General features: G+C 40.7%; 1 protein-coding gene across 1 annotated transcript in view; it reads left to right on the top strand.

Annotated features, from left to right (window-relative positions):
- The window catches only part of npffr2a (neuropeptide FF receptor 2a), a 33,258-nt gene extending 12,460 nt beyond the window's left edge, over nucleotides 1-20,798 (top strand). The window contains exons 3-4 of the mRNA XM_085180032.1: nucleotides 4,933-5,032; nucleotides 12,207-20,798. Coding sequence (XP_085036158.1) covers nucleotides 4,933-5,032; nucleotides 12,207-13,059 — 953 coding nt within the window. The 3' untranslated portion in view covers nucleotides 13,060-20,798. The remainder of the gene's footprint in view (nucleotides 1-4,932; nucleotides 5,033-12,206) is intronic.
- Nucleotides 20,799-27,926: the final 7,128 nt, after the last annotated feature.

Raw genomic sequence — 27,926 nt, 5'->3', positions numbered from 1 at the left:
CAGACCGTCTTTAGGACATAGGCTTCAAAACCTGAGCTGTGCGTTGAAGAAAGCATGACTATATACACAACTGGCATCTCTCAGCCTCGTGCAATAGCTCCAGCTGCTGCTGTTCCAAGTGCCAAGAACCAGTTTGGATCTGACTGCCCAGACCTCCCCCCCCTGAATGCTTCCCCATTCATATTGCATCAGACACCAGTGGACCCCCCAGCCACTAGGAAGGGTGTTTGGCAGGGCTGGCCCATGTGGCTGTCTCTGGTTGAGGTCAAGTATGGGCCAACCTAAGGTCATCTGCAGAGCACGTCTCCATACAGAAATGTAAAATATTTGATTAGGCTTCATCAGATATGGATTTTAAAAAGATTACACTTGGGTGGGAGGTGCATGCTCATAATTATAGCTCATAATTAAGTGTGGATCCTGATTGCTTTCCAGAATGCATTAGCCTTTGCAAAGGATGTACCAACCGAGAGCTTTACATTACCTGACTCTCTTATCAGCAAGATTATTGAAAAACTGAAATGTGGATATACCATCTTATTATGTGACACCACCTGCAGCCATAACTGTTGTTGATCGCTCCAGAAGGTGATTATGTGAAGATTCTGTCAACATTAAGGTGTCATGGCCACGCAATTTCATGCAATCATGAAATGATAAAGCGGGATAGGAGACATCAAAATGAAGGCCTGGTTCAATAAGGGGAGGAACAAGTGATGACCCCGACCACTAGATGCCTGTTGCAACATTTTTATTTTTTGGGTCTGTTCTGAGAATTCATGAGTGAGTCAGCTTGTCACATTTCATGTTACACAAGATAGATAACGCAAGATGTTTTAGAAGAATATACCCCAGTAAATTCTCTGCAGTTTCTTTAGCGTGTTATGTTGCATGACCTAGTGGAGAGGCCGTGTTAAGAGGGCAAGAAAGATTACCGTCGGCGTCTCCAGCAGATTTTTCGTGCCACTGAAGATCCAAACATTTGAGCGAGAAGGGAGCCCAAAGTGATGATCAGGTGAAACCTTCTGTGTTTGCTGATCGACTGTTGAGATTTGAGTAAAATATCAGTGGACATAATGGTGAATGTGATGCCAGCAGACAACAAAAAAAGGGTTCAAGGTGAGTCAAGCTGCAGTTTGTATGAAGACAAAATGAAAGATTCAGACGCCAGCAGGCCAGAGAGCTTCTGTCACAGAGATGAAATTTGAGCTCTCTCAGCTGGAACGCAAAGGGCTGTGTCAATCATAAAACAGGCAGAGCTCATCACCAGTCTGCCTGCACTCCATCTTTCAGTTCTTTCAGTGTCAGGAAGTAGGATACAGAGAAATTCAGTGGCATTTGGCCAATAAATCACTCCGACATCTCAATTCAGCTCTGCTTTCCATTATTGCGTCAGAACAGATTAGATGCCATCGTAATCTGTCTGTCTGCACAGTTTGCATGTTACTCAGGCTGCATGTAAAACATGACCTTATGCATGATTTTTTCTCCTTGTAGCATAATAGTCATGTGTTTACAGTGATCGTGCACCGAGCTTCGAGTGCAGCCAAACATGGGCGATGCATTCAGGCACAGACAGAGTATGGGAGCCGCTGCCGCTGCTGATACTGCGCTCATGTGCTGCTCACACCTGTAAAGACTCAGGGATGTGATGCATATCCTTTTTTGTATGTTAGTTTCGGTTGTCAATGAAAACTCTGGGTGTTTGATTTTTATTCAAAATCTCACAAATACCAAAAAGGTCTGTGATAAAATGTGTTAATGAGAGATTGTGGACAAAAGGAGAAAGGCACAATTTAATTTTGTAGGCAATAATTTCCAAATCAGGAGAATCAAGTTAGGACAGGAGCCACTAAAACATGTAAAGTGATAATAATACATTTAAAAAACACACAGTGGAACATCTGATAACTAAGATGTTAATTAGTAGCATTATTTGGAATAAACAGACATTTCCTGAGAGGTTGCAAATTCCACTCTGAAGGACTGCGTGTGCAAACATCTCACCATTATGAAGAATATTTGGTGCATAAACAAGTAAATGTGAGGTTCGGCCTCTCAGGAGCACTCTCTCTGCCATCAGGAAAACAAGTAAAAACTCTCAAATGCAAACAAACAGATGCATAAAGCACATTTTCGAAATGCTGATATCTCCTGGGTGCTCAGCACTCAAATCTATTTCCAAACTACAGCTAAGCCCTCCGTGGCTGAAAACACCTAGAAATGCTGTTAAAATGAGAGGTGATGCAACCAGAGGTAACTTGCCCCTCATCTCAACTTTCCGAGACATGTTGCTGGCATGAATTTAAAAATGAACGTACTAAAATGTGTTTCTGCATTTTTAATTCACATTTTTTCAGCTGTTTTGGAAACGAGACTGGACTTAATGTTAATGGAGGTCAGGGGTCAGGGCTTTAACACAGTACATGTACAGCTCTCCATTTGACTATGAGACTGTGAAGCTTCCCAACCCCAATGAAAAGCAGTGCGATGACAGTTATCTTCTTTCAGCTATAAGAGGCTCTTGTTTAGCCCGTGAGTGCTCTGAAAAGACTGGACTACTCGCAATCTGTCGCAGTTTCTAAGAACGCTTTCATCTACAGCCCATGTGATGATGCTCTAGTTCACCGTGATTGATGGTATTGTCATCTGCATCGGTGCTTTCTGGCAATTCAAACTATATGAAAGAGGCATCACAAGAAGATTAAAGACGCCCAAAATCTGCCTGCTCGTCTGCTCAGCACTTGATTGTGAGCAGATTTGGGAGATGCTGTGTAATTTTGGTTAATAACATATTGTGTGTAACAGAAGTGCATTGTCACACTGTATAATATAATTTTGTGAATAGAAATTATTGTTAAAAAACAGTAACTGCAGACTCCAGCATGAAGGAAGTGGTGTTTGAGTATATTTTTTATTATGGAAACAGTAATTAAAAATGACACCAGACCGTGTCTGCTGGTTCTAAATCCAGTATGCGGATGGATGGCAGCTCAGGATATCAGCATATTGTCTGCCTACACAGAAGACATTTGATGAAAGTGGGTCTGTCTCTGCCTTATTTAGAGTTTGCTGTTCTGAAAGGGATTAAGAAGCTGGGCGTATTATGTAGACCGCTTGTTAATCTGTTTATTCCTAAAAAAATGAAAGAAAGGAAGACAAGGAGGTAAACATATACACAGTGAAATAAAAATACGCTTTCAGTCCAGTTATTTCTACCATTATATTTATCTGACATCATCCATGTAAGAGAGCAAACCTCCTCTTTCAAATCCCTTATTCTGTTTCTTAGATATACATTTTAATATCTTAAACCAGTAACAGAGATATGCCTTATGTTATTATTAGAAACCGGGAACAGTTGGGTTTCTGTTTATTTTCAAACTCAAAGAGCCCCCATCAGGTCCCCCAAAATGTAGTAACACTGCTGGTGGGTGGAGATAGAAACACTATTATAAAGTTCCCTGAAAATCTCGTCCTATAAATGTTTTTCTCTTCACTGTTAAATGCTAGAGGTGGGAATCACCATACATCCCACGATACGATATTATTGCAATTTTTAAAAATATTTTGCGATATTCAGATTCTGTACATAAAGGTAAACTTTATCAATATTCATTTTCTCTAATATCAAAGTCTCACACTCAGTCTTTCTCTCATTTCAGTTTGATTGTTGACAAACTGAACGGTTTGTATTACAGTCTAGTCCAACTTAACTGAATCAACCATCTGGTACAATTATAGCTATTCTGAACTATGCAGTTTATGAAAACTATGCAGCCCCTTCAGCAACTGAAGAATTTGAAAGTAAATTCAAACAAAATATAATTTTACATTAAATAAAAAAGTTTTAAACTTAATTAAAATAAAACATGTCTTAAATTAAAATAAGTAAACTGTTACATTTGGACAGTGAAGGAATGTCAGGATTCTTGCTCAGAAAAAGGATCAACATGCTCTGAAGTCAGAGCACAAAAACCTTTTTTGTAACAAAATATCGATTTCTGCTGTCCCTGTATCCATACATTATTAGCAAACAAAATATCACCATACTACACAGTATCCATTTTTCCCCCAACCCTATTAAATGCCAATATTTTAAAACTCAGATTTCAACTTCACTAATAAGAACAACACGCTCTGCCAGGAATCCCATGAGGTTTGTTCGTCTCATTCAGCCTTCATCTGGTATAACAATTAATTGCAAGTGCAGATAAATGGCTCATATCAACATCCTTCTGGCCTGCTGGCCTCTCGGGTGCTTGTTTGTGCAGTGAAGCTCGTATATGAATGAACCGGAGACGGATTCACACGTTTACTGAATGGTTAAAAGCATTTTCTGCAGATTTTACTAAACTATTCATGCACAAAGGACTGACTGAGGATTCCTTGAGTACCGTGTTTCTTCTTCCTGTTCACTCTATACTGATGATTGTCTGCAGGCTACGCATATTAAACATCAACACTGTAGGTGTTACTGTTACCAGCATCACTGATTACCTATTGTTCCCAATCAAAACACTTGCTTATGGCATTAAGACAAATCCCCTCAGCTTCAGCGTACACTGGGGAGTTTGTGGGTGTAATCTTTGTTTCCTCGTTTCTTATTCTTTTCCAGAATTTATATAATAAGTACTGGAAATCATATAGAGCAGTCGAGCCTCTCAGGCCTTTGCATACATGTGGGTCACATAATTACATTAGTCCTTCCAGATTAACCGTGTGTTTAACACTATGGTCTGGATTATTAAAAGATTGTTCTGAAAAATGGCCTTCTGGCTTTTTCAGAACTCTTAGAGGAACTGATGGTTCCCTCTGTGTCCCAGTAGTATGCCATTACATGAGTCACAGCCTGGGGCTACAGTCATCGCCAACTGTCACAGTTTGTTGTCTCAGTAGTAAATCAGCTGAGTGCATCTCTCTTGTCAACAGGATGGCCTTTCGGAAGCTTGGTCTGCAAAATGAGCGGCATGGTTCAAGGCATCTCTGTGTCAGCTTCTGTCTTCACGCTCGTTGCTATTGCTGTTGACAGGTAACGTAGATGTATTTTGTTTTTTAAGCTGCTTTTGAAAAATATATAAAGGTCGCAGCATCTTTTATGCAATTTGTTCAATAAGTGCTTTCCATGAATTTGTGTAATTAAGTACTTTGAAGTCCTGTCATGATCCTGGGTTTTTTGTGAGCTTGTGATTCCTTTTAGTTGTAAGAGTCTCTCGTTTGGAATCTGTTTGTACTGTTTTTATATTCTCTTCCTCCTTTGTCATCTCTGTCTCCTCAGTCATGTCTGTTTGGATTTCTTTTTCTATGTCAATTCGGTGTTTCTTGTTTTGTGTCAAGTTTGTATATATCAGTCTGTCACCTGCTCACTTAGTTCCTTGTCTCATGTGCTTTGCGTGTAGCTTTGTTTCACTCCGTCATGCTTCCCCTGATTTAGCTCAGCTGTTTCCCCAGATTACCTCTTGTGTACTTGAGCCTTCAGTTCTCCTGCAGTTCCAGCTTTATTTAAAACAGTCTTTTAGAGTGAATGATATCATTAAGCTTATGACAAAGCTCAGATGGGTAATAATAATAATAATGGGGTGCCGAGAGAAGAACTGTGGTACTGCATGAGTAGGGCTGGGTATCGTCACTGATTTCTAGAATCGATTCAATTCCGATTCACAAGGTCCCGAATCGATTCGATCCACGATTCAATTTAATTCGATACATTTACATATTTTTGTATCTATAAAAAGGAAGCTGACACTTTCCAGACTTTATCAAAGGTGTGAGCGTCACAGCAGAGGCCTTTGTGTCAAAGTAGCTGAAGATAAAACACAGAAAAACATGAAGGTTATTTTCCTGGCCTGAGATTTTATAAAAATATTCTGCAGTACATCAAAAACAAAAGAAAACCATTAATCAACACATGAACATTACCTCTGAAGTTACAGCGGTTTTATTAGAGACACAGCGTTTTGCATTTTGCATAATTTTAAAAAGTTGAAATTTGTTCGGTATTGAACGGCAGAAATTAGGTTTTCTTTTCGGAAGTATGTAAAACGAAAAAAAAAAACGTCGGCCGACAGCCTGTAAACAACGGTAGACTTGTGCGTAACAAGCAAGCGAATAATGCAGAAAACAGACAGAGAGAGAGAGAGAGAGAGAGAGAGAGAGCTGTGCATGAAGTGTGATTTTTAGAGATGGACCGATCCGATATTACGTATCGGTATCGGTCCGATACTGACCCAAATTCCTGGGTCGGATATCGGCGAGAAATAAAAAATGTAATCCGATCCATTAAATATCAAAAAAGCACCTCACAAAACTTGCTACACAGCGTAACTCGGCTCATAACCGTAGCACGTTGCAGCAGTGTGCTCACGTGATAGAGCGGCTGTCTGCTACCAAACCAGCATTTCATCTCCGACGAAGTTTTCCCAGAGAGAAGTAAATCAAGTGTGTAAGTTCATCTCTGAATGTTTGTAAAGCATTCCCGCGTTAAGCTTAACAACCGATATATGCAGTGACTGCCTCTCTCTCTCTCTCTCTCTCCTGCTCCCACTTCAAACGTGAAACTGATCAATGATCAGCTGATCGGCTTTTCTGTCACGAGTCCGTCTCTCTTCTTTGTTTTTGGCCCACTTCTCACCAGAAAGAGGAAACCAGCGGCTGAACAACAGCAGCACGTTTAAGCTTGATAAGCTGTTGTTAGAATTTATTTAATATTATTTCTACACCAGGATCTTTCTCTATGCAGCTGACGTAACTGTGCAGGGGCGGATCTAGCAAAGTTTAGCCAGGGGGGCCGATAGGGCATGAACAGGCAAAAGGGGGCACAAAGACATACTTTTCTTTCTTATTCTCATTTAAAATATCTAGCTTTTAATAAATAATTATCTGAATCTTACACCCAAAGTTTTAATCTGATGTAAAATATATAGAAGTCCATTACTGTATATAGTAACTGTTAAGTCTAATATACCCTAGTAAGCTATAGTACTTTTTCCTTTGGGAAGATACCATCTGTGCAGTCTGCAATTCTGTTGAAGAAAGATGTTGAATCTATTTAATTATTCTTGAAAAATAATTTATTTTTGTGCATTTTCCCCCTGCATCAAATTAAATTTGATCACATCGATTAAGCATCATGAGGTGGGGGGTGGTTCCCTATTTTTCTTTGCTGGGAGTTTGCAACCCTATTAGTTAGTTTGCTTAATATTTCTGCTAAGTACTCTTTAAAATACCAGAATATGGAGGATGGAGCAGGTTTAACTTTATTAGATTGATCAGTTTTGCTGAACTATGAAATATTTTGTACGCAGTGTATTTTTTACATACAGGTATAACAGAATAGCTTTAGTGTTGTTATTTATTTAAACTTGAGCATAAACTTATACAAAATGCAGCAAGATATTAAAAAAACGTTTTATTGATTAAAAAACACACTATATCGGATTCATATCGGTATCGGCAGATATCCAAATTTATGATATCGGTATCGGACATAAAAAAGTGGTATCGTGCCATCTCTAGTGATTTTATCCTGGTGGAAGCAAAACAGGAAAAGTCAGAGTGAATTCATGACGATGTTTATGTGAAGCGTAGTTTGGATCTTCTGTTGCTGCTGGTTTGGTCAATATTGTTTGGAGAGACATCAAACTAACAGCTTTATGATCAGCGCAAAAAGGGCGTGAACACAAAGCGCGGAGCCGCGGATCAGAATCAGCGAGCTGTCGGCTTTCAGCCCCGACCGTCAGCTGAGAAAGGCGACATCTCACTGATTCTGATCCGTCGGCAGGTGTGTTTAAGTCTTTGTGCAGAATCCGTGTTCCTGCTCTCATTTACTGTCTTAGCTGTTTGGTGGTTGTTGAAATTTTGTGATCTTTCACCAGAGATTCTGGCATTTCGGGCAAAATAAATTTATATTAAAAAAATCGATTCAGGATTTTAATGAAACGATTTTACGTTATCCAAGCCAGAATTGATTTTAATCGATAAATCGATTATAAAAACCCACCCCTGTGCATGAGGAAGTCAGAGGTATGTGAGGGGGGCATAGGAAAGACAGTGGTAAGGTGTGAGGAGTGACAGATGGGTTTAAGTTGAGCGTGGGATCGTTTGCAGTAGTGATGGACAGGAGCTTCTGTGGACTATGATGTTTGCAGACAACTTTGAGATCTGCAGTGAGAGTTGGAAGCAGATGGAGGAGAATCTGTAGTGGGGAGGTATGCTCTGGAGAGAAGGGGAAGGAGGGTCTGTAGAAGCAAAACAATACATGTGTGTGAATGGATGAAATTAAATACCTGGGGTCAAGCATCCAAAGCGATGGGCAGTGCACAAGAGAGGCGAAGAAGAGTGCACAGGCTGGGTGGAGCAGGTGGAGATGAGTGTCAGCGGTGATTTGCTGCTACCTTTCTATCACAAGAGTGAAAGGGAAGGTTTATAAAATGGTAGGATAATTGGCTGTGGCGATGGCACTGATAAAAAGACAAGAGGTCGAGCTGAAGATAGTAAAACTTAATTTGGAGAGACCAGGAAGGACAGGATTAGAGGGACAGAGGGCTAGCTCAGGTTAAAAAGTATGGAGACGAAGGTAGAGAGGCACGGGTAAGATGGTTTAGGGATGCTGGAGATACGGGACAAAAGATTTTGAATATGAAGCTGCCAGGCAGGAGGAAAAGAGTGAGACTCTAAGAGCAGCAGCCCAAACAAGAAGACGTTGATGACAGTAGGCGAGTAAATGGTAGTGCTCTGATGCAAAGAAACAGGAAACTGCAGTTCTGAGAGAATGTTATGGGGATTATCAAAATTCCCATAAAATCCCCTTGTTTCTATACTTTCTGCGGCCCATCTGGCCTGAGTCGGGCCCCCTGCTGGCCCCAAACACCACAGATAGCTGACATACATCTATTTGTGTCCTCTAATCGAGGATTACACGCATGTCAGTGACGTGAAACAGTAGATCCTGTCTCCTCTTATCTCGTGTGTGCAGAAATGCACCTAAGCCATCACAGTTAGTTACGTCCCGGCCTCTTGGTGAGTGTTACAGGAGATTTGTACCATTACAGTAACAGAGTGCACGGGCTGAACAACTGCTGAGCAAACAGAGAACCTTTGTCTTCATCCGGTCATCCTTTCCTCACCAGTCAGGGCAGGTGGCCCCGTCCCTCCCTGAGCCTGGTTCTGCCGGAGGTTTCTTCCTGTTAAAAGGGAGTTTTTCCTTCCCACTGTCGCCAAAGTGGTGCTCATAGGGGGTCACATGATTGTTGGGTTTTCTCTGTATCTATTATTGTACGATCTATCTTATATATATAAAGCGCCTTGAGGCGACTGTTGTTGTGATTTGGCGCTGTAGAAATAAAACTGAATTAAAAATTGAATCGAACCAGAGAATCGTGTTAATCTACAGCTTCTCTCGGCCTTTGGGTATTTAATAGTTGAGCTATTATACCAATATTTTTTTTCCATTCTCAGACTGTTGCTGTTTTTGCCTCAGCAGGAAATGAAAATGCTACGGCAGTGTTTCCCAACTTTTTGGAGCCACGGCACATATTTCACATTAGAAAAATCACACGGCACCAAACAAAAGTGTCACAAGAAGCATATTGATAATTTTTCACCAGGCACAGTGGAATTGGCTCGGTTTGTCCCCAGTATACCTTTTTTGCTTTCTTCTGACCACTCCTGCCTTCATCTGGGTGAGAATTTTCTCCAGGACCCAGGTCGGATTGACCACTTTCCCTTTTTAAATATGTATCTATTGCTATTACACACTGCGTTATCTCACTCACAGCATGACATTATGTAATTTCTTCTTTGTCTTCTGTTTTACTGGCCCATTTAATAAGAGCAGGTAGTTGTGCTGCCCTCTAGTGGAAGAGAATGTAGTTGTTACTCACACCGATCGCTTAGAGCACTAATCAGGTGGAACCGGATAATCTTCCACAGCACATATGCGCCGTAGCTACGGAGCATCTGTCAGCTAAAGGAGGAAAGATTTTTCTCTTGGGTGCAAAAGGAGACCAAAAACAATCCTTAAAATTGCCTGTAGTGCAGGGTTCTTCATAATGCATGAAGTTGGAGAATATTGGACTGCAGGCTTAGATCGCAGAGACACAGTCTTACTTAGCCATAAGTGGCGGCTGTGTAAAGAAGCATTTATATTCAAATTTTATCTGCTTGTTTCCCTCAAGTGGCAAAAAAAATAAATTAAAAAACAAAACAACTACCCTGCCCCTTTTTTCAAGTTCAACAAATGTCAGTGAAATCTGTTTTGTGATGTCTTGTTGAGAAAGCCGGACAGGCTTGTGCAGCTTTATTATCTTTAACTGGCACATGTCTTCATTGCCGTCCACAAAGATGTCAACAGTCGGATGTTAATCCTGCTTAATCGCTTTACAAACAAAGCAAGAGGCTTTAGAGTCCAGTCTGTCGCCAGCACTCGAGTGTGGAGTGGAGTTAGATGGTGTAAATATGAGGGTGACAAAAGCTCTGCATGGTGTAAAATGACAGCGCTGTATATCATCTCTCTGTCCTCAGACTCTAGACATGCAGCGATATCACTCCATCACTATTTGACATCACTACAGGCTGTCTGTGCCTCTGGCATGGACAGATTTTGAAATGCTCTGACATACAGAATTGAAAGTCACCTTCAATATCCATCAGCTACATACTTAGAATTAAATTTGAAAGGACAAGGAGACACAGAGCTCTGTGTCGTCACCTTTGTCGTCATTGTTCAGTGAGCCAGTAATCACTCAGTCTCATTTTCTGTGCCTTCACCTTACTGCTGTCACATTACACTGCACTGTGTCATCATTACTAATTTAATACCAAAATATCTTTTCAGTCTACGAGCAACTCATTTTAAACCGTGTTACCGTGAAGTCAGTGGACGTCTCAGACGATGTCTGGAGAAAAAGGCACAGAAGAAGAAGCAGTGACATTATAAACACCGAAAAAGCAGACTGGCCCGGGGGAACTTATTTAGTCACTCGTTTTTCCAGCGCTGCTCAGTGACAGGCATCAAGAGAAAAAGGGCTTTACTTCACAATGACATCCACGAAGCAAATTAGCCGCAACAAAACAAGTCCAACTGAAACTTTTGAAACACAGTTTGCATGCTTAGACACAATGCAGCTGACATGACCGTCAGATACTGCAAACAAATGGAAAGTGATGGTGTAATGTTTGCATGGAGAGGTGAGAACACGACCATAGACCATATATGCAACATATAACCAGTCGGTGGTTGCTGGAGTACTTTTCTATGCTGTGGTGTGCAGCAAAGGACTCATCCAGGCTGGAGAAACTGATCAGGAAGGCTGGCTCTGTGGTCGGCATGAAGCTGGACACTCTGGTGTCAGTGGCAGAGAAAAGGACACTAAAAAAACTGCTGGACATTATGGACAATGCTGGGCATCCTCTGCACACGGTCGTTAACAACCAGAAGAGTCTGTTCAGTGACAGGTTGCTTCTCCCAAAGGCAAGAACCAACAGACTTAAAAACTCCTTTGTCCCACACGCCATCAAACTGTTTAACTCCTCTCTGGAGGGGAGACAGGAGGACAAAGGAGGGGGGAACAACTAAGCTGTAGTGTCTCTTCACTTCACTGTGCAATTACCTTTTGTGCAATACTTTTGTTGATAGTCAACGGTGCAATAGAATATTCACTTGTATTTTTATTTTTATTCCTATTTATCCCCTTCGTATATTTTATTTATATATGTCTCTGTATTTATATATGTGTATATATATATAATATTCTGCTCACGCTCTGTAACTTCTGTCGGTGCTGTGCTTCTGGAAACCGAATTTCCCAGAGGAACCCACCAGAGGGATTAATAAAGTTTTATCTTATCTTATCTTATATAAGCTGATTTCTAAATGAATTGTACAAGTGCTCACTTAAAGAACACATTTGTGCTTCTTAAGGCTTTGAAAACAGGAAAATGACACAAAAAGTCCTCGTAAACCTTAATGTCCTAATGAGCTAATCAGCAGCATTTATTCAAACAGCATGCCAGGTGCACAGTGACCTTTAGTGCAATACGATGTGAACGCCATGTAGCTTTTCAGACGCACATGCTCACGTAGTCAGTTGCTATAAAAGTAAAAATGAGTTATTTAACACAAAAGATCCTCAATATGATTACAATAAGTCTAATATCACGAGGTTCCTACATGCATCTTAACCATCACCTTCTGTACCCTCTTGCAGGTTCAGATGCATCGTCTACCCATTCAAGCAAAAGCTGACCATCTCCACAGCCACGCTGATAATAGTGATCATCTGGGTTCTGGCGGTATCCATCATGTGTCCCTCTGGCGTGATGCTACAAGTGACCAAGGAGCAAACCATCCGGGTGTTGCTGGGATACGATAACAAAACGATTCCTTTTTATTGGTGCAGAGAGAACTGGCCGAACCAAGACATGAGAAAGATTTACACCACAGTCCTGTTCGCCAACATCTATCTCGCGCCTCTTTCCCTCATTGTGATCATGTACGCCCGGATTGGGATTACGCTTTTCAAAACAGCCGTTCCGACGGGAGGAAAGCCGGGCCACGAGAACCGCCACACGGTGTCCAAGAAAAAGCAACGCGTCATTAAAATGCTTCTCATAGTTGCTTTGCTCTTCATCCTGTCCTGGCTGCCTCTGTGGACTCTCATGATGTTGAGCGACTACGCCAGGCTGACTGAGCAGCAGTACAGGATCATCAACATTTACATCTACCCCTTTGCCCACTGGCTGGCCTTCTTCAACAGCAGCGTCAACCCCATCATCTACGGTTTCTTCAACGAGAACTTCCGCAGAGGCTTTCAAGCTGTGTTCAAGTTCAGCCTGTGCACAGCCGACGGCCAGCGGAGGAAAACCTACTCGCACAGGCTGCAGGGAAACTCTGTCCTCCCTGCGAATAATGCGCAGACCTGCCTGGAACCTATCTCTCTCAACAGCTTGGAAAAGAACACGTCCAGGCGAATCCACCACGCCACCGAGCAGGATTTGGTCATGGAGGACCTGGAAAAGGCATCTTGCAGCAGTGGGGGTGTGACTGCAGTGTCTATTTGAGGACGCACACACACACTTTGTTGTAGGTGGTGAGGAAGGATATTTGAATCTTAAATCATGCTGTGCTGTGCATAAGAAAACCACGAGGATCCCTTAAATAGATTTTTAAGCGGATGGTGAGCTGGAAAATGTCCAAGATTTCAATACAATACAAGATTTGAAGGCAAGAAAATAAATAAAAATAATAAATACACATCTTTAAGTGACTAGTGTTACGGGGAACACAGTTTTTGGTTGTAATCTTATCACTTCAGATGCACACGATGTGACACGTGCTGGTTTGTAGCCATCAAGGACAGGACTTAATATTCCTGCTGTTGGTCAATTAGACTTGTCGATATTGCTTTGATAACAGGCTGCTGCACACTTGACATACAGATGTGTCAAATTAAAGGGAAAAAAGCAGCCAACAACATCATGTAAGATTTCAGGTCCAAAACTGTGGTGGAGGGACGAGCGCCATCTTTCAGAATGCATTTCTAGTCTTTTAATGATTCATAACTTTTTAAGGAGCCCCTGTCAAACTTGAAGAAACGGCCCTGATCACGACAGAAACGTTTCGTTATAGGAGACAAAAATAGACAAAAAAATCTGATAAATGTCCCTGAAAGTATAAAAGAGCCCCCAGAAGTGTTCTGGTGTTCCTTTAATCTTTAATCTGCACCATATAAAGTTTCTATGTATAAATGTATAAAGATGCATCAAACATGACAGCACTTGCAGAGAAGATTTCAAGATATGTCTTTGTAGTGTGGCAAACTACACAAACAAAAATTCTCCCAACATCTGTCTCGTATTATTTGCTGCTGCTGAAACCTTGAGCAACTTTCAGATCATGAGGAGAAATCCCACGTTGTGTGTTTGTGTCGCCTAATGTTTGAACTGCTTTATTAAGTCAAACAACATAAACAAGTTATAAAAGTCAAAGGGCTCAAATGAGGAATAAAGGAGTTGAGAAAAGAAGTTGATGTAGCAACTATTAGCAAGTATTAGTCGTCACGATCTTTTATATTCACAGATGCATTGATACATGAGAACAGTTCTTTTTTAAAGCGAGGCATGTTTTTATGCTCTGCTATCACAGCCACAGCATGTCACACTCACTGCAGAGATCAACTAACAATTTTAGTAAATATGAAATCTTTTTCTATGATTCCTATTAGGGCTGCACGATTAATCGTTAGAAAATCGTGATCTCGATTCATACTTATGTGCGATCTCATTTCCAAATGACAACGATTTAATAAAAAAAAAAAAAAAAGACGACGACGATTGTAGCACATTTTGATCCGGGACGTAATCTGCATGAAAACAAGCGCTCACTCTTCCTGCTCAACAAATGACAAGGGCGGAGCTTATACCACGTGATACAGAAGCCAAGATATGGCTCCATCAACACTGTGCAAAACGAGGGATTTAGGAAAACGACCAACACCCTAGACAAACGCTACACAGTGCTGCAACTATTTTTCTATTGTTGCACTACCTGCTCTATACACGCAGCGTCGAGCAACGGTGGAGACGCAATTTCAAGCAGTACAACATTTTGCAGCAACGACAAAACGTGAGACATTTGTTGTTTTTATGTTTATTTATTGTTTTTATGTTCAGTCTCAACTGTTACGAAGTTGATGTGCAGTTAATAAGTGCAATAAATATTTATACTGGAAAAAAAATCGTGAGAGAATCGTGATCTCAATTCTAAGCAAAAAAATCGTGATTCTCATTTTATGCAAAATCGTGCAGCCCTAATTCCTATGCCATTAATCTAGAGGTTTACAACAAGCTTTATGTAACTCAGTTTGTAGCTGCTCCTATAAAAATGGTGCAGAAAGGCGACATCTTTACACTAAGAAAGGCAAGTTTGTGTGAATCAACTCAAAGGAAAAAAAGTAGTAGAGTGTAAAGCAGGAGCAATCAGCCTTTGTTATGAAAGTATCCATAATTAAGCAGTTTTTGATCTAACATGCATATGGAGACACGGACAGACTTTAGGCGTAGCTACGGATGGTTGTCTGTCTGTGTCAGCCCTGAGATCAGGGTAGCCTCCTCTATGACAGTCGGATAAGCAGCTAAGAAAATGGATCGCCTTCTTTGAAACTGTTTGTGCAAAAGTGATATTTAAAGGTTGTAAAACGTAAAAAAGGAAGGTTTCAACTTGATTTTGATTAAAGTCCAGCAGCAGAACAAACACACCAGTAGTTAAGAGTGTTTGCTGCGAGTTCTGATATTCATCAATAGTATTCTCAGAGACACACAGAGGCTGAGGTTTGAGAGCCCTGCTATAGAGAATTAAAAAGGATAAACATGTCCTTTGCTTATGATAACTAAAATAACGTCACATAATAAATGTGCTAATGATGTGTTGACATTAAAACATTAGAATCATTATTTGTGAAGATGTTGCTTTGAACTGAAGACAGTTTGTGTCTTTTTATTGACAGAAAGACATTAAGCAGGAAAGATGATACTTGCCAACAGATATTCTGCAGGTGACACATTTACTTGCTTTTTTTATTCGGGCATGAAGCCCAAATAAATCATGAAAGCTACGATTATCCATTTACAAAATGTTCATTCAGGATTTTACCCTAAAATCTGCTCTGTAAACATCCACACATCAACGTGCAATTATGCACATTATTTATACAGAAACCTTCAATGAGCCCTTTATGAATGTGCCGTGTAAACACCAACTCATCAACATCAAATCTTTTCCTGTCATTTGATTTGATTTTTTAAAATCTCTCTTTGAACCCTGTTGTGCTGTCGTCACAATGTAAATATGATCCGATGACTTCAGTCGCTTTTTGTACTAAATGTCCTTTTTCAAGCAATTTTGAAAATATTCATAGAAAAGATTATAAATCACAGAAAAAACAAAGCTGTAATCATCAAAAACATCATGATTTTACATTATTTACACTGTATACTCTGGCAGCTGTGAGATTAAACTAGAACAACTTCAAGGGGCACCTCGATTGCAACACTTAAATGCTTTGGTCTTGTTGACATCTTTATATGTGTCGATTTATACAAAGGTTAAAATTTAACATTGCTTTATATAGTTTACCCTTTCAGTAAGCAACACATCTCGTGTTTGCATCTCTCTCCTGCTACAAAACCCCTCAAGTAAGCCTGAACAGAGCAGCAAAGGCAAACCAAGCCAGCCATCGCTAAATAAAATCACCCAGAAACTCGACTGATTGTAGTCGCTGCTTTTGGCAAAACCACCGCGGGGTAAACTAGAATGTGGGAAGGCAAATAATTACTGCAAATAGCATCAGAGCAACTTCATATCAGGCTGTAATGAGTTTGCGTACAGTTGGAGTTTACAGTGACATGCAGTCAGTGATCCATTTTGGAAACACTGTCAGCGTTCTCTAACGATGAATGCCTGCAGCGAAATGTGCAGGACAGCTGCTTTTAGGGACAAGGCAGTCGAAGAAGTCATGAACCCGCTAAGCCGAATCACTAATATAGCTCAGTGCAGCTGAATCACATATGCTTGCTGAGACTGCAAGAAAAAAATTTAAAAAATACCACTACATCCAGGATAAGGCGTGTGGTGTCAGTTAAGGTAGGCATTATTTACCTCTCAGATAAAACATGTTCACAGTCCAATAATTTCCACGTTTTAGATGCTAATTTCATGCAGATTTCTACTGCTGAGTCTTTACAGTTAGCACAGATATACACACTGATAATACGCCATGTATGTGATACAATTCAGTTTTAAAGTTGAGCTCTACAACCTAAAATTTCTTCATATCGCTCCAACATTTAGCTTTAGTGTGAATAGGGATGGGTATCGAAAACCGGTTCTTGTTGAGAACCGGTTCCCACTGTTTCAATTCCTTGGAATTGTTTGCCATTTTTAAAAACGATTCCCTTATCGATTCCAGTCGCCCCGAATGACGTCACCACGTTGCGGAGCGTCATTTACCTGGCAGGAAACACGGCGCCTAAGCGGCTCAAACGCTCAAAACTTTGGTTACACTTCACGAGAACGGATGACAACAGGGCAACTTGCAAAGTAGAGATTTCATTTAAGGAAGGAAACACTACGAATATGCAAAAGTATTTGCTCACAAAACACACGGTGACCTTAAATGAATGTCGTGTTTTTAATTCGCTCCGGACTCGTGAATCTCAACCCAGCAGCAGCGGTAACGTTTGCACGTCCTCTCCCGTTAATGCAGCAGGTAAATAATCAACTAACAGTGCAGATTATGTTAGCGCGATCTGCCTTATTACAAACCTGCCATTACTGTGCATTTAGGTGACCATGATGAGAGAGACAGACAGAGTCTGGCTCAGATGCTGGCAGTTCTCACTGCAGTCTACCGTAGCGTCTCCTTTCAGGCCAAGATAGACGAACATCACCGAGCAGAGACTCAGTTTGTGGTCAAAGGTTTGCACCCATTTGCCACAGCAGATGATTTTCAGTAAGTTTTTTCAATTCAATTCAATTTTATTTATATAGCGCCAAATCACAACAAATGTCGCCTCAAGGCGCTTCATAGATACAGAGAAAAGCCCAACAATCATATGACCCCCTATGAGCAAGCACTTTGGCGACAGTGGGAAGGAAAAACTCCCTTTTAACAGGAAGAAACCTCCGGCAGAACCAGGCTCAGGGAGGGGCGGGGCCATCTGCTGCGACCGGTTGGGGTGAGAGAAGGAAGACAGGATAAAGACATGCTGTGGAAGAGAGACAGAGATTAATAACAGATACGATTCAATACAGAGAGGTCTGTTAATACATAGTGAGTGAGAAAGGTGACTGGAAAGGAAAAACTCAATGCATCATGGGAATCCCCGGCAGCCTACATCTATTGCAGCATAACTAAGGGAGGATTCAGGGTCACCTGGTCCAGCCCTAACTATATGCTTTAACAAAAAGGAAAGTTTGAAGCCTAATCTTAAAAGTAGAGATAGTGTCTGTCTCCCGAATCCAAACTGGAAGCTGGTTCCACAGAAGAGGGGCCTGAAAACTGAAGGCTCTCCCTCCCATTCTACTTTTAAATACTCTAGGAACAACAAGTAGGCCTGCAGAGCGAGAGCGAAGTGCTCTAATAGGGTGATATGGTACTACAAGGTCATTAAGATAAGATGGGGCCTGATTATTTAAGACCTTGTATGTGAGGAGCAGGATTTTGAATTCAATTCTGGATTTAACAGGAAGCCAATGAAGGGAAGCCAAAACAGGAGAAATATGCTCTCTCTTTCTAGTCCCTGTCAGTACTCTTGCTGCAGCATTTTGGATTAACTGAAGGCTTTTCAGTGAGTTTTTTGGACATCCTGATAATAATGAATTGCAGTCGTCCAGCCTGGAAGTAATAAATGCATGAACTAGTTTTTCAGCGTCACTCTGAGACAGGATATTTCTAAAATATATAGTGAATGTGTTTAATTGTAGGCAGGGACATTACTGGATATTCTTGTGTAACTGCTACAGAATAATTGATGTTATACTTTGTTATTGCTACAGAAGAATATTTATTTTATTATTTTACATTTACAATTTTTTTTCCTGGGGACGCTGTGACACCCCATTGAAGAGCCGTAGGCTGTGGATCTCTTAAGATGTCACTGTTGGGTTTGTAAGGCCATGTTACTCCTAAATTTCTATCTTGTTCAAAGAGAAGATATAAAACAAAGTTCTAAGCTAATCGATCTTAGTGTTCTCCTTTTTAAAAAAGAATCGATAAAGAATCGAATTGTTAAACAGAATCGAAAATGGAATCAGAATCGTGAAAATCTTATCAATGCCCATCCCTAAGTGTGAATATGTCATGTTTTTAAAAAACAAAACATCAAATTATTGCACAATCAGCAGAAGCCTTTCAGCGCAGCAGCTCTTTGCCTGCTGTGAGTAAGAGCACCGTGATCACTGCCAGAGGGAAATAAATGGATCAGCTAACGCTAAAAAACTCGGACACTTCTCACAGGCAGGCAAACTTACGCTTGACAAGTTGTCCACATCAACCAGTTCGGTAAACGGATATCCACGTGCACGTAGAAACTAACTGAACTTATAAGAGACAAACACATTTAGCCTCGTTTGAAAGTGGCTGCTTCCCTGCAGTTGACCGGTGTGCGGTCTCAGCATGATGAATGAATGCAAGGCTCAGAGGTGACATCCATCCGCCACTTTTTTGTGTGCACTGGGCACAATGTACTGGACTCAATTATTGCTATATGAGAGTTTTTGTCCCAAAACATTACGTTTTCAAAGATTAGATGAAGAACAAGTCTCTGTCTTGTTTAGAAATATCAAAAACAAACTGCCATCTTTACACTGTTTTATTATGGTGCCAGTTTCATTTTATAACTCCTGCTAACCTTTACACTGCAGTCACACCCTTGGTCTTTGTGGTCATAACGTATTCATCATTATTATTATTATTATTATTATTATTATTATTATTATTATTATTATTATTCTGCCATTTAATGTAACTGCTAACAACATAACCGCTGACCTTGGCATGTCTGGTGAAGAGGGTGCATGTCTCCCTTTAGACCCTTATTTGAACCCAAACAGCCTGCTCACTTCTTCACTTCATACTGCTACTCAAATTCAACTTTGTGCCATATTGATTATACATGCCAAAAGAATTCATAATTCACTGTAGAGAGAAAAAATGCAGCGTGAATGTGGGCAAAGAAACATATACTCAGTATAGCTAAGTGTTTTTTAAGTTGCCACTGGTCCTTTAATCAAATCAGTACTTCAAATATGAATTCTCATGAAATAATAATAAAATTTACAAGAGTCTTGAGCCACCACTCATTTCTTCATATTTTGCTGGGAAACCGGTGCAGGGATTTATGGACAGCATAAACTGAAATACAGTGTATAAGGCAAGCTTTATTTATTCTTGTTATTTCTTTAAGTAGTCTTCAGGAATAGTTCTCCAGGCTCCCGAAGGACATTCAAAGCTCTTCTCTGAATGTTTCTGCCTTTTATTCCGGTCTCCATCAAGACGTTCCCACTCTGCTTTAATATATTGTTCCAGTGTGCGTTTTTCTATCCAGGTATGCTTTTACTAGACACTGTGTTTGGGATCACTGTCATGCTGAAAAATGTAGCGATTGCCAGTCCATGTGCTTTTCAGATGGTGGTTCAATTTTCCGTGCTCGCAATTCATCAATTCTGAGAAGATCTCCAACACCGCTGCTTGAAATGCAGCCTCAAACCATCACAGTTATACCGTTTAGGTTTAGGTTCATCACGCCATCAGACCTGTTGCCACTGATTCATGTGTAATTTCTCTAACCTCAGCCTTTTTCCACTGTTTCCCTTCAAAAATGGCTTCCTGGCAGCCAACGTGTCCACTGAGACCATTCGTGATGACTAGTGAACAGTATATGGATGGAGGGCCAGATGGATCTGAAGTCCTGAAGAGACGCATCTCTTTGTTAGGACCTGACTTTTAGATACTGTGCAGCTGCTGCAGATATTTCACCCCTCGATTAAAGTGCAGTTTCTACACTTAACACTGACCTATGAGTCATTCAAGTGGCTTAACAAAACAACAAAAGCATTGCTCTAAAAATAATCAGAGGATTGAAATGAGTGAAAAAGCAGTCAATGTCCAAAGAAAAGCTTTGAAAGACCTTCAGAAAGCCTGGAGAAGGTTTGCTCAAGACCCCTTTAAAAGAATGAGAAGAAAATCTGGCTTCTTGGAAGCAAAAATAAAGAACTGAGGAGTGGCTCAAGAGTGCTTTAATTTAAGTTAAGACTGGGGAATCTGGGCACTTACGAGATCTAAACTTGGATCCAAAGTGCATGTAGCAAATTCAGCCTCTCTTATCCAAGCAGCATGGATACATCATAGCCACAACAAGGTTGTTTTTTTAAAATATTAATGCTAATATAATGAACAAGTTTCGCTACAGAGTCCAAATTACACATTTTATAGCATCATTCCTGGTTTGACTTCTTAAACAAACAAACAAAAATACCTGCAGAAAAATAAACACTGTAAATATTAAATGAACAAAACCAAGATCCAGATGGTGCATTTGATAATTAATACTAAGACATCGGACAATACTCACATATTTTTGTTTTTCAGCTTCAAAGTACTAGTTGTACCATTAGTTAAGCCAAAAATAGATATCCGTCCCACATTTTGGTGCGTTTCTCATTTTGTTATGTAGCCGTTACACTTTTCTCTGATTCAAGCAGTCAGCTGTTTTGATTTTACCACCAAAGACGTCATCGACAATAACTTAAACACGACAACACTGCTGAGGTACACAACACATTTAGCACAAACATGTGTGAAGGTCCAGTTTTGAATGTAATGAATTTGTACATTTTGGTGCCTGTGGTGAAAAAAATAATCACGTTGGGATGAATTACTGTGAAATACTTTTTGTGATCTCTTGGTACCTTTGTGTAGCTTGCATGTGACTATTTTGTGTAGTAGCATGTGTGTTCTTTTGTGTTTGCACCTACATGTTCTTAAATATTGTTTATTTAATGGGACACAAATGTGGACTTTTTTTAATAGAATGGAGATTGTAGGTTTTTCCTGGAAGCGAGGCAGCGAACGGTGTCCTACTTTAAATTGTGAAGGGCTATTCATCAGATTATCTATTACCTCTGTGATTGTCAGCACAAAATTTAGGCAAGGTTTATAATCAAGTTTCTAATGAAATGTCTTAATGCCTCTAATTCATGCCACTAGTGGTAAAATAACAATTTCTTGACACGTTTGTTATATATTAGGGAGACCAGAAGTTTAATTACCAGATTTAAACAGATGTGCCTCTGAAAAAGCCTGATGACATTAAAACAGACAGACCTGCGACAAATCGTAGACACTTTATTGGGTACACCTGTCCAGCTTGTTAACAGAGAGCATCCAGGTGTGCAGACATGTTCGGAGTGACCACCTGAAGGTTGTTGGTGCCAGATGGGCTGGTCTATTTCAAAAACACCCCCCCGGATTTTCCCCACAAACCATTTCTACGGCTTACAGAGAACCTGGAAGCAGATGGGATACAGAAACAGAAGACCAGAGCCACTTCTGTCAGCTGAGAACAGGAAACCCAGGCTACAAACTCACTTAGACTCACCAATATTGACGGACTGATCCATCAACCCGCTTCTCCGGGGTAGCAGCCTAAGCAGAGAACCCCAGACCTCTCTCTCCCTGCCCACCTTGTCCGGTGGAACACCAAGGCGTTCCCAGGCCAGCCTTGGGGGGTCTGCCCCAGGGACTCCTCCCGGATCTGAGCCATCCCAGATGTCTGAGCTCCTTACACTATCTCTAAGGGAGAGGCCGGCCACCCTTCAGAGAAAGCTCATTTCCACCACTTGTATCCATGATCTCGTTCTTTTGGTCACTACCCACAGCTCGTGGCGATAGGTGAGGGTAGGGACGTAGGTCGAATGGTAAATTGAGAGATTTCCTTTTACACTCAGCTCTCTCTTCATCACCATGGACCAGTACGACGCCAGCATCACTGCAGCTGCAGCTGCAGCACCGTCTATCAATCTCCTGCTCCCTTCTACCGTCACTCGTGATCAAGACCTCGAGATACTTAAAGTCCTCCACTTGGGGCTTGAACTCATCCCCGACCCAGAGTGGGCACTCCACCCTTTTCCAGCTGAGAACCATGTCCTCAGATTTGGAGGTGCTGATTCTCATTTCCACCGCTTCACACTCGACTGTGAACCGTTCCAGTGCGAGCTGGAAGCCATCGCCCGATGAAGCCAACAGAACCACATCATCTGCAAAAAGCAGAGATGAGATTCTGAGAACACCCAAGTGAAAGCCTTCTGACACTGGGCTGCACCTTGAGTACAACAGAATTGGTGACAAAGAGCAGCCCTGCCAGAGTCCATCACCCACTGGGAAAGAGTCCGACTCGGATTCATGATATTAAGATGGAAAGGATATTTCCTTGGTCCACTTTGGGGCCATTATCACCAGCTGACCATTGTTTAAACACCTCATACCGACCTGTGGCAAAATGAGGGTCAGCCTAGTACTCCAAGGTGTAGCTAATAAAGTGGCCTAGTGACATCATTTACAAAAGAAAAAAGGGAGGGGACATTTGTGACCTGGTGTGGCACACATGGCAATCTAACCCATGATGACTTATGCACTGCCTTATTGGAGATAATGAATAAGAGAAGCATCTTCTTACGCAGACCAGTCTGAACGTGGTCTCAAACTGGTTGCTAGTGACTTTATGGCAGCCACTTTATTTGTGTTCTCATATGATTTGCTACCTGTGATATGACGTACTTGTGGCTTAATGCTTAGCTATGTAGCCTGAGACGAACAGTCTGTGTTGTTGTTGCTGACGGGAAAGATGGTGAGAATTCGTGAGTGCAAAGCATACGCTCTGAATTCATCCCATCCTGAAAGAAGCTAGATGTGTCTTCAAGGTCTGTGAACGCTGCTCCACTGTACGACGCACACGCTGTACTATTTATTTTTAAAAACAAATACAGGTTTACTCTGGTCTATTTTTTGATAGTGTCTTTGAGAAAAGATGCATATTTGTCCAAAATGGTTCATTATTTCTCTTTTAGTCTACAAATTTCTGTTCTCCCTTTTTTTCCCTCTAATGTCGTCCAGCTGTCTAGTGAGAATTAATGTCTATGTACAGTGATCAAAAATTATCAAGTATGTTAAAATGACTCATTAACATGACCTGAAAACTATAGATGGTCACGACTTCTAATTTTTCTTGTAGTTAAATTATTAATAATGAATTCATTTATGTGACTGCCTTAGAAGAATGTGTAAATGGTGTCCAGTGAACATCAGAAAGCAATTTCCCAACTAAGCTCATTCCTGCTTTTTAAGCTAGTCTGGAATAGTGAGTGATTTTGGACAGAATCTCTGTTTAATACTTTTCTGATTTCTTTTTGTTCTACTTTGAAAAGCTGATACTTGCCTTCCATCTCTGTGTTTTATATGCTCAGTGACCAGAACAATAGAGTCTCTGCTTAGTGCCACCTTGAACCACCACTGGCTCGAGGGGAGTTCAGAGACAATAAGTGTTCTGGCTATGCACAAAAGCAGAAGTACAGTTCAATATGAATATGCTCCAGAGTCTAATGGCAAACGAATTTCCTTGAACATCCCTACAACTATTCTTTGTTTATCTTCTTATAATGACAGGATAAAGTGGCTTTTCAGTGTCTACTATTAAACTGCTTAATGTGTTGAAACCAAGGCAGCTTTATATGTTCAGCACATGCCCCATTTTCTTAATTTATTATGTGCCTCTGATGTTTTGCTGCTTTTTGCAAAAATTCTGCAGGGCATGAGTCAAGCTAATCATTTCCATGATTAGATGAACCAAAGCTGTGCCAAGTGAAAGCCCTCCATCTCCAACGTTCATTCCACATTGACAGAAAACACTTTCTTTCACAGACCAGTAGTTTCATTGTTCTGATCACTGAGTGTATATTCCCTTAAGGACTCTAATTGTGTCAGTGTTGAATCAGTGGGGAAAAGTGGTGGTTGTGTGTATGCTTTTAAAATTGTTGAGTTTTTTTTCTGTCTTTTTTCCTTTTTAAATCAAGAGATATTTCAACATGCCCAGACTGTGTGAGGGTGTATCTGTGTTTTTGTGAGCAACAAAACATCCAAATGGTCATGAATAAAGATAATATTGTACAAACGTCTCGTGCAAATCTGTTGCCAGCTGCACATACAGAAATTCCCATTATCATTCAGTCCAGCCGTAACCTCAGACTGGAAGAAATGACTTCACAAATAGTGACAACGTTGCTGCTGAGTTCAAATACGAAAACGATGCTTGGCGGCCCTGCATCTGTGTCAGAATACAACCAGCTGAGTGAAGTCTAACCACAAAGAGATGCATTGCAGATGACTTTAGCATAGATGGACTCTTCTGAATATAAAGAGTTTTTATATATTTGATGGCAATTATGTCTGTTGAGAGTGATTGCAATCAGTCTGAGTTGGAGCACAATGACTTGGAGATTGCCTCCCACCAGGTGACCCGTGCAATTCCCTTGCAATTGAATGTGGGAATTTTGGCAACCAAGTGGTCACCGAGAGGTTGAGCGTGCAACATCCTCAACCTCTGGTTAGTTGCTGCAACTACTTCAACTTAATTCAGGGAAGGAAAAATTGTTGTCTCAAGTACCATTAAGCACTATTGACAATATTTTGAAATGCACCAAGTAAGTGCATAAAGTAAGTAAGTAAGTAAGTAAATAAAATAAAGATGGGGGGGCGATCGTGGCTCAAAGAGTTGGCAGTTCGTCTTGTAACCGGAAGGTTGCCGGTCCGAGCAACTGCCAACTCCCGGTTCAAACAGTCTCGGTCGTTGTGTCCATGGGCAAGACACTTCACCTGCCGCCTACTGGTGTTGGCCAGAGGGGCCGATGGCGCGATATGGCAGCCTCGCTTCTGTCAGTCTGCCCCAGGGCAGCTGTGGCTACAACTGTAGCTGCCTCCACCAGTGTGTGAATGAGAGAGTGAATGAATAGTGGTATTGTAAAGCGCTTTGAGGGCCCTGAAAAGCGCTATATAAATGCAATCCATTATTATTATTATTAAAGTATAGAAGAATTTGTCAATACACATAATTTAACTTAACTTCAGTTTCTCTTTATATTTTTTTCATGTGCTGTATCCAAGGCTTCTAAAGGTTTCGTTTTGTCTTAGGTTTCAGTGTCCATGAAAAACATCTAACATCACCAATAAAACTATACATAGGGCTGCTCAATTAATCGAATTTTAATCTCAATTACGATCTGGGCTTTCAACGATCATTAAAAATGACTGTGCCGATTATTAGCCCCTCCCTCATGGTTTACTCTCACGCTGCTCCATGTGGCAAATCGAGCGCACCTCTCTGCATTTCAAACACGTGTCACAGCAATTAAGAGGATCCGAGGGAAGCTCGGAAAGCTAAGCAGAAGTTATTTGGAGAGGAGAGTGACTGCCGTTGGTTGAAAAGAGAGGTAAAAAAAACCCTTCACTGGTGTGGAAACATTATGGGTTCGAGTCAGACGTGGATCAAGTAGACACAGTGTGTAAACTTTGCTACGGTGTCGTAGCTGCACCACAGAGCAACACTGCAAAGTTCACTAAACATAGATGTTTACATTTTTCATTTATTTTTTATATTGCAAACATTTGCACTGTTATCAGTATTTGCACTATTTTATATTATTTTTGACAATCTTTAAAGTCATTATTCAACACATTGTTATTGTTAAATAAATATCGTCAAATAATCGAGATTATCATTTTTGCCATAATCGAGCAGCCCTACCTATACAGGTGCAAAAGATTCTATAAAAATACAAATATAATACAAAAACCACTGGCCACATTTTCTTGAGGTAATGTGAATCACTCTACAGATGCATATTTTGATGTCATACTCACAGATGATGCACTGCTTAGTTAACATTTCTTAGATAAATGAGGACTGAACCTAATTTAATCTTGCAGATGTGAGGAAACTTCAAAGATGGACGGATGCAGGTCGACCACTCATTCAAAACTTTATTTTCACTGAAACTCTGTGAAACAGCATTGGTGACTATTTTTAAAAGTTCAAGTTTAAAATTCAAAGTTTAAAAACCACAGCCATGTCTTGTTCATAACAAAACGAGCCACCTATTTTTAACAGTGCGACATTATATTGAGCTACACTGTGTAAAACATTTGGAAGTTTTTCTTCAGTCTACTTGAAACAGTGCTTGGTGCATCACCTCTCCTTGTTAACAGCCTCAAAATCAAGCGCATCCAACAGTGTTGACTGTCCTTCAGTGCTGGCCCCCCGCGGGGGCTGTGTGTTGACTTCACAGCAGTGAGGCTTATCGTGTGGGGGAAATATATAGAGATGAAGAGATGCTGTTCAGAGAACACATCCACCTCTGAACAGCTCAAAGACGTCGCCATCGACTGTAGTGGAAGAAAATCTTTATAGGAACTGTGTGCTGCAGGTTTCTAAGTGTGCAAACAGTTGACAACCTATTGTGGATCACTAACACATTCTTGTAATCAGAAACGCTCAGAGCATCATCAGACAGACCACCTTTAATGGTCTTTAATTTATCCACACCATCTTGCTGCCTCAGAAGACCCAGGAATATATTACAAAAAAACAGAAACAAAAAGAGGATTCGGGACTTCTGCTCTCCTGAAAGTGCTACAGACAAAAATCTAAACAAGAACAAATAAAAGTTTTTAATCCTGAAGTGGAGTGCAGTGACGTTTACAGAGAGGCAACCAGAGACAGTGAACGAGCTGCTGAGCCTGCACCCGTTCAACTTGCCCAGATCTGCCGTCTCCTCTAAATCATCAAGGCGTTCTTTGCTAATCTGCTAACAGAGTTGTTCAAAGTTTCTTCACTCTGCACCCCATCTTCTCTCAAAATAGCCAAGGTGCTCAGTAAGAGAAAGCGTATCTGTTGTGATGATAAATCACAGAAGCTCATCTTATACTAGTGATAGTTGTGTTCTCACACAAAGCACGACTCGCAACTGATCTCAGAGCAGTGAAAGCAGAGCCAGAGGCAACTCGTGTGGCATGCTAATCTCCCATCAGTCTCCACTCAAAGACCCCACGTTCATCCATAATGTGTATGCAAAAACAAATTAGCTGAATTTGCTGGCCTCTCAGCTTGAAGTTCAACGTAGCATTAATTAGACAGATCGCCTGTCTAACAGCAAACCATAATTATTTTTCAATGTGACCCTAAATAAAAAAAAAAAAACAACCCAAAAAACCCCAAAACAAATGTGCAACATCTTTCTTGGATTCTTTACAGAAGTATAAAATACAAACTTCGCATTAAGTGGCATTTTTAAATGTTTCTGTTTTTCACATTAATAATCT

This window comes from Neolamprologus multifasciatus, chromosome 12 (assembly GCF_963576455.1).
Source record: "Neolamprologus multifasciatus chromosome 12, fNeoMul1.2, whole genome shotgun sequence".
NCBI classification, from domain to species: domain Eukaryota; kingdom Metazoa; phylum Chordata; class Actinopteri; order Cichliformes; family Cichlidae; genus Neolamprologus; species Neolamprologus multifasciatus.
The sequence above is the reverse complement of the archived record's forward strand: the minus strand, read 5'-3'. Positions and strand labels throughout refer to the sequence as shown.